This window comes from Nicotiana attenuata, unplaced genomic scaffold (genome assembly GCF_001879085.1).
Source record: "Nicotiana attenuata strain UT unplaced genomic scaffold, NIATTr2, whole genome shotgun sequence".
Lineage (NCBI taxonomy): Eukaryota > Viridiplantae > Streptophyta > Magnoliopsida > Solanales > Solanaceae > Nicotiana > Nicotiana attenuata.
In genome coordinates, this window is record NW_017674464.1 from 35,598 (window position 1) to 43,514 (window position 7,917).

The 7,917-nt window shown below is 36.4% G+C and overlaps 1 protein-coding gene across 3 annotated transcripts; it reads right to left on the minus strand.

The window, feature by feature from the left end:
- Positions 1-2,975: 2,975 nt before the first annotated feature.
- On the minus strand, positions 2,976-5,405 carry LOC109218706 (transcription factor bHLH118-like). Of its 3 annotated transcripts, XM_019383078.1 has the most exons (4): positions 4,796-5,405; positions 4,323-4,413; positions 4,085-4,169; positions 2,976-3,683 (listed from the first exon to the last, which is right to left on the minus strand). In XM_019383078.1, exons 1-4 carry the CDS (start codon positions 5,201-5,203, stop codon positions 3,584-3,586), a joined length of 684 nt encoding a protein of 227 aa, XP_019238623.1. In that variant the 5' UTR covers positions 5,204-5,405; the 3' UTR covers positions 2,976-3,583. The 3 variants fall into 3 exon arrangements, with proteins under 3 accessions (XP_019238623.1, XP_019238621.1, XP_019238622.1); XM_019383076.1 differs by having other exon boundaries at positions 4,085-4,413; XM_019383077.1 differs by having other exon boundaries at positions 4,060-4,413.
- Between the last annotated feature and the right edge of the window lie 2,512 nt (positions 5,406-7,917).

Below are 7,917 nucleotides of genomic sequence, written 5' to 3' on the forward strand. Positions count from 1 at the left end.
TGGGATTAAGGGGAGTCTTTAGTGAAGACACGTTTCTTTCACTTGACTGAAGGTGGAGAGGTGTTGCATGGTTAGGGCTAGTGGTATTGTCAAAACCACTGTTTTTTGTAGAAACCATGTGCCCATTATTGATTAGTTGATCATTAGTAGTAATTGAGTGATTAAGGAATTCCTGAGCATAATTAATAGATTTAGCCCGGTTTAATTGGGTGTTACTAAGATTTTTAGTAATATCAAAATTATCAGGAGGTATAGAATTTTTATCAACGTATTTTAATTTTTGGGTGTTGAGAAACTTACCTGTTGCTGCATCAAAAATTCTTACGTTTATACCTGGTGCATTTAGGAGCTTTATTGTTGATGATAGTTCTCCTCGATCAGTGATTGGCCCCTTCTTCCTTTTAGGAAAGGATACAGTCTGCCACTCGCTTGTAGTATTCAGTGCCATTTGCTTTTGATTTCTACTCCCCTGATTGGTCGTAGGCTGGATATGTAGGTTTGAGGTAGAACACTTCAAGGAAGAGTGACCTAGGCAACCACAGGTTTTGCATAGGATATTGTCCCCCTCATAAAGGATTGGTTGTTTGTGAGACCCAATTTGTATATAAGAGTGTACAGTTTGTTCTAATGGGATTTGTGCACACAGCCTTGCATATCTACCTCTAATGGTGGATGAAGTACATGCATCGATTTTGAGTAATTTTCCTATAGCATTCCCAATCTTTGCCAGGATAATCCCATCGTAAAATTCAGTTGGCACCTGTGGCAATCTTATCCATATAGCCGTGTAGCTCTGAGTAGCCTTGGTTGCTATAAAATTTGGAGTCCATTTTTGGACAGAGAGAAAGAATCCATTGATGAACCATGGACCGTTTTGTAATGCTTTCCTTGAGTTTTCTTCTTTGTTAAATTTGACTGTATAATAATCTTCACCAAGGTCTATTAGGGAGAAGTTCTCCGTTGGTCTTCATAGATTTTGTATTTTCGTTTTGAGGTAGTGATGGAGAACTCTTTTCCCTATTAATTTAATTATCACGGAGAATTTCCATGGTTCATAGATCCGTTGGATATTTTCATCGGATAGAGTTATACTTTTTATCCCAATTTCTTCTATATTTTGTGTATTTGGGACAGTGGAGATGTGTGGGAGATCCATGGACATAGGTGAGGGGAGGTCATCATTATGGATTTCATTGGGAGTTTGTATTTTCCCAGTACCTTATCCTTGTAGGAATTCGTTTGGTCTATAGGATTATTTTGAGAGGGGAGTATTGCAATGTCAGGAGGTTTTGGAGGAATAGGTGTTCCCAGATTGCTAGCGTTGATCATGGTCGGGAGAATTAGAATAGAGAGAAGGTCTACCTTCTCTCTCTACAATGTATATTGTCCCTACAACTCCAATGATTTATAAATGCTTGCATAAGATAATCTTAATGTATAAATATATAGATTTCAAGTACATGAATCCAAAATGGAACTGTCAAGTAGTATATATGTTTACCCTCAAAATCGAATAACAATTGAATTTGTATCGAATTACCACTATTATACTTAGTCCACGGTGGTCGTCAAACTGTTTACCCTCAAAATCGGATAACAATTGAATTTGTAAGTGGTTTTAAGGATATGTGGATTAAATTGACACAAAGCGATAAATTAAATTGCAGTTGAAATAAACAATAATGAAGTAAATTCAAACCGCAAGAATTGATCAGTTACTGCCTTGGGGGGTTAGCTACCCTTGAATAGGATGCACTTCGATCAGTATCAAGACACAGTTGAATAAGAGCTTAAAGAGAAAATAACAGTATACTGCTTCAGAGTGTGTATTACAATGTCCTTTACAAGTAATCAGACCCTCTTTATATAGTAGGGGAGTCCTATATAAGGTACAATTCTATAAAAGGTAAAAATCCCTTAATTAACTGATTTCTGATCTCCCATCGATATATGCTGAGATCTTCGCCGTGATATTCGGTCGGTCACGGATATCACGGCCTTCTGTTGGCCGAGCTTGGCTACCTGACAATGTTCTTTGAAGTTGAACAAGGCCAGGACCAATCCCTAATCACGACCCTGATATCATCGAGGGGGGCGTTAAGGTCCGGACTCAGAATTGATAAGATCCTACCTCAATCTAGACCACCTGTTACCATCTCTCGAGCTTGTCTTATCATATCGTAGATGGGATGTACTTCGAGACCGGTTTTACCCGTATAGATAGTATTTCATAGTTCATACACATCATAGATCAACTGTATTCACAAGATTTTTACACTGTAGTATAGCAGTACTAAAGTAACTGAGTAGGGTGAAAATGGACCAAATTAAAATATGATCTCTTTGAAATATTAATTGTCAACTGTAAGATGGACCAAATTCATTTCACTCAGACTGAACTTAATTTATTTGATTCTTACATATATAAAATTTTAACAGAAAGCTGAGTAAAATGAAATTGGGAAAAAATTTACAATCATATTGCAAATTAACTATGATAACGTTGATCAATCATCTTCCTTCATGCCCCTCTAGTGAACTTTTGGTGATCTTCCAGCAAGTTAATTAGGTGAATAGCAGTCGATAAACATTAACGTTCTGTATTAAGGAGTTCACAAGTAATTTCCATCATTATTTTATTATAAGGGACAGATAATGAAAAAGAAAGTTTTGCTGGCTTGACTGTAAGTTCCTAGAGTTCAAAAGTTGATCAGTTACGGTTTGTTTGGATGGTTGTTAGGTATCGTTTCATAATGTATCATATTGTATTGTATTGTACTGTATACAATATTTGGATAGATTGTATTGTTTGTCATCGTTTCATAATGTCATGCACCAATGTTATAAAGAATAAACTTGCAACATTATTAAGATCTAAAAAGTGAGCTACTAGGTAGAATTATTATATAAAAAGATAGGCTAAAAGATAAAACAGGATTATTTAATTATAAGGAAGCGCAAGATGAGAGAAAATATTAGGAAACGATGCGACCACACCAAATCGGTCGTTCCATTTTTCAACATTACCTAAAGATAGATTTAACAACACGATACAATAAAATTTAAGCAACAATTAATCAAAACATATATTGTATTTAAAGTAACAATATGATACAATACAACAGGTAACAAAAGTCCAAACAAGCTGTAAAGCTAGATGTATTATTGACAGAATTTTTTGTGAGACATTGCAAGGCTATTGAATTGAGAACAGAGGTACACCGTAGAGAAACTTCTGATGCTAATGTTTTCTTCTGTGTTGGTCTCTATACAGTGTTTAATTGATGTGTCTTTTACTGCCTGTTTGTGTTAACAAGAACATATAGCTGAAACACATACCTGCCTATTATTGCCAGCATCACAACCGCAAGCGAAGTTGCGGCTAAAACAACCATGAAAAAAAGGTTAGCAGCCAATTTTCTACTTTCCTTTTATACTCATTAGGCAAATTAAACATTGAACAGAAATATGTTAAGGGTATAAAAGAAATATGTGGAATATGTCACGTTTCAAGAAAGTTCTCAGGAAACCTGCAGTGGATATATGAAGAGTCCACATCCCAGTGCAGCAGTGCTGCAATAAATTAACAAAATCCAACGCGGAGGCGTATATCAGTTTGAATTAATCGTAGCTGCCAATTTCTTTTGGAGCTCATAAGCATCAATACTTGAGGGAGAACAAACCTGCAACAATATTCACAACACAAAATAAATGAAAAAGATCTCCGTTCAATAGAATCCTAACCTGGTCAGAAAATTAAACCTCTATTTTTGTAAACTTAATATCGAAAGGGAGACCTCCATTACTTTGTTTCCTGTATCCTACTTGTATATTTCTAGGGAGGTTAGGTTTCTGTGTCCCCCTCATAATGTAATTTTAGTTGGGATAATAAACAAGGTAGGGTCAATGCCAAACCCCCCCACGACCAAGGGAGGTGAAAGCCCGAGCAGATGGAGTTAATTTAAATAAAAAAATAATACTCAACATAGACTTATATGAGTTGATTTTATCAATATGCTAGCTACGGTTATATATATATATATATATATATATATATACCTCGGTTCGGATAGTGTGAAGTAACCTTCCATTAACTTTGTTGCAGCTGCAGCTCACAATGCTAAGACCTTCACGAAGTAGTACTTCAAGAACCCTTGATAGATAAAACCCTTCATTCGTAACACTACAATCTGTCAATATTTCCATGCCGTCCAAGCATAACTTCACTGTTATAATTGCTGCCGAGGACTCATGACTAGATGACGAGCATCCACTTTTGGGATAATCAACATCGCTTGAACTTAAACCCATCTTTAATTTACCTTTATTATCTTCCATTTTCCTAACTTTTTCCTGCAGGTGTTCTATATAATTCACAGCCTCAAGAATATGGTCCGATGTGGAACGTTTTCCCTGAAAAAAGTCCAAAATATTACCTATTTGCTTAGCAAAAGTTTTTAAAAAAAAGGCAAACACGGTGCACAAAGCATCATGTGTTTACGCAGAGTCTGAGGAAGGGTCACACCACAAGAGCTGTGATGTAGACAATCTACGGCTGTTTTCATAGCTCGAACCCCCGCGACCTATAGGTCACATGGAGACGACTTTACCATTACTCCAAGGTTCCTCCTTAGGGAAAGTTGGTAATTAAGCTTCTAATTAAATAGAATGGTAGGGGGAGATCTCATGAGTATTAGAAATGCATATATATATATATATATATATATATATATATATATATATATATATATATACACGACAATAATATTAAAAAGAAAAGAGTAATTATTTGAACCTTGAGATACTCAAGAGGAAGTAGTTGCCGAAGAGAAGCATAAAGATTAGACATTTCTTGTCTTCTTTGCCGTTCGATCTCCCTGTGTATTATTTTCTTCTGCTTGAAATCAGTAGTGTTCTCATCAACTGGAAGAGAAACACCTGATGATGAATTCTGCGACTTTTTGCCTCTCTTATTAATTTTGTTGGTTTTGACGTTGGTGTTGTTGAAGTCAACATTGTTTGTGTCCACCTCCAATGAATGGAATGGAGTAAGATCTGTAACCAGATCTTGCAGCTGGTTACTGTCTTCTTGATAATATAGAAAAGAAGAAGAATTGGTGTTTGTTGGTGGATAAAGGAGCTGGTAATTATCATTATCCTCATTTTGTTGAAAAGGAAAAAATGAGTGGAAATTATCCATCATCAGTGCTTCCACTAATTAATTATACGTTTCAGCTTACTAAATACAAGCCCTAATTAAATGAAGGAATTTTGAAGAAGAAAAAAGAGGTTGTTTACTAGGCTGTGACTTGGGAAATCTCGAGGAGAGATCGAGGTGCTTTGTATTGCCAGCATCAAATCAAAGAGAAAATAATGAATCTCACTAGCACATCTTTTTTATTCTGTGTTTGGTCACTGTACTTGTGTACTACCTTTAAACCAAATAGGGCTAATTAAGTTCATTCATACAGGTGGACCAAACACTATACCTAGAGTATCTTTTAAACTAATTATCAATATCTTCTCCGTAGCACAGTACTGACCAAACACTTTGATTTAATTAATACTGTTACTTGACCAGATGTTATATGTAATACAAGAGCATATCTTTAGGTTGCGATCTGATTACAATGCTGACTTATAGGGATATTGTCTCTATTAATTCTATCTATTAGAGGTTGGTTTGACCAAATAATTGCGTGAGAGTTTATAATTGAGATGTCCTTTTCCAACTCTCTGCTTGTCGTGTTCCTATACTCTTTTATATCACGGAATTGTAAGCCTTACTCGAAGATTCGGGTTTAGGATTCTCTTTTTGTCAAATTGAGCCAACTTGAGAGAGCTAGTACACATTCCTACACATCTAAACATGTATCCTTGACATTAATTCAATCATCAACTGAGTATAGCAGATTTACAGCGAAGAGGAAGAAAAAGACTAGAGAGAGAGAGATGAGATCGATATATTCTAGAATCTTTGTTTCTAACTAACTAACTAATATTGAAGTTCTAACATACTCTTATACACCAACTTTCTCCTCTCCTTTTGTCTATTTACAAATTGCCCCCTTTCACTTACTACCATCTCCTATTTAGTCCCTATTGTTGTAATACTCCTCCTCAAGTTGGTGAGTGGAAGACATCTTCTACTCCTAGCTTGGATAATAGGGACCGATGTTGTGCTGCACTCAAGCCTTTTGTCATCAGGTCTGCTAGGAATTTTTGTAGGTATGTACTAAGTTGCAATTAACCCATTCTTGAACTTTTCCCTGACAAAGTGACAATCTATTTCAATATGCTTAGTCCACTCGTGAAATATAGGATTTACAGCTATTTGCATAGCTGCCTTGCTATCACAATGCAAGTTTACTGGCACCTCCACTTTGTTTCCTAATTCTTCCAATAATCCAACCATCCAAACGACCTCTGCCACCACAACTGTCATACTTCTATACTCTGCTTCTATCGAGCTTCTACTAATTGTCTGTTGCTTCTTGGACTTCCATAATAACAAAGAATCTCCAAGCTTCACAACATACCTTGTCACAGATCTTCTTGTGCTGGGGAAAGCTGCCCAATCTGAATCACAGAAGGCTGTGAGTGTTGCTGCCTGTCCTCTTCTCAATAATATCTTCAATCCAGGTGCTGATTTAATGTATCTTACAACCCTCAGGGCTGCATCTAGATGAGACTTCTTGGGTTGCTGCATGAATTGACACAACTACTTTGATGTATAATACCAAGTGAAGCTAGCAGTTCATTGCACTTAGAATTGAAAAACTCTGAACCATTATCAGATCTCAAAACCTTCACAGTAGCAGCTAACTGATTCTATATTACGGAAAGAAAATTTTGCAACATAACTATCACTTCACATTTGGAATGTATTAAACAAACCCAAGTGTACCTACTAAGATCATCCACAATAGTGACAAAGTAATGCTTCCTATCATATATGGGCACCTTATAGGGCCCTAGACATCTAGATGAATTAACTGGAACATAGATGTTGATCTAGTAGTACTTATAGGAAATTGTAATCTATATTGTTTTGCCAAGAGGCATACATCACAGTCACTAATTTCATTACTGCTAACTTTATTCTTTATACTTGGAATTTGCTGAACAGTCCTTATGGCTGCATGTCCCAACCTCAGATGCCAAAGGCTAAATTCTGTTTTCTTTCTCTGAATTACACCAGCTAACATTGATATTGCTGCTTGCTTATTCAGCAAGTACAAGCCTGCTGATTCATTACTAATCCTCGGTACCTTTCCATTGAAAGTGCCTGAAATAGACAAAAATCAGGGTAGAAGCTGACCCAACATCTGAGATCCCTAGTAAGCTTTGACGCTGACAATAGATTGACTTAAAATCAGTTACGTGTAACACATTCTTTACCCACCGATCTGCTAAAATTTCTGCATTTCCAATATTTTCTATCTTTGCTCTTATTCTGGTTGGTACCTGCACTCCGTTGTTATCTGACCCTCCATACTCTTAACATTACTTAAGACCTCTTTATTGTGAGTAATGTGATGTGTAGCTCCTGAATCTATTATCCATTCTATCATTGAAGCACTAGAAAAGAAGGAAATTATACCTGCCATATTGGATGAGCATTGTCCAGCTGGTGGTTTGTTTAGTAGTCCTACTAGCTGATTGTATTGGTCCTCAGTTAGCACATGTCCTTGAAATTGATTCACAGTTGATCCCAGCTCTTTAGTGCTTGCTGCATTAGCATAGGTCTTTGGTCCTCCACTCTAAAACTTCTTTTTTCTTTTGAAGTTTGCTGGATAACCAATGATTTTGTGGCAATTTTCTTTCAAGTGTCCTTTGTAGCCACAGTGTTCACAGACAAACCCAAACTTCTTAGTCTTGAATCCCTGAGTCTTTCCTGCCATCAGGTGATCGCTG

Bases quoted from the DNA above. Each gene is read 5' to 3' on its own strand.
- LOC109218706 (XM_019383076.1), bottom strand. From the start codon at position 5,203: ATGATGGATAATTTCCACTCATTTTTTCCTTTTCAACAAAATGAGGAT. The intron at 4,414-4,795 runs GTTCAAATAATT...GACTTTTTTCAG, and splicing joins TTCCTCTTGAGTATCTCAAG to GGAAAACGTTCCACATCGGA. The intron at 3,684-4,084 runs GTTACTTCACAC...ATATTGTTGCAG, and splicing joins TGCAACAAAGTTAATGGAAG to GTTTGTTCTCCCTCAAGTAT.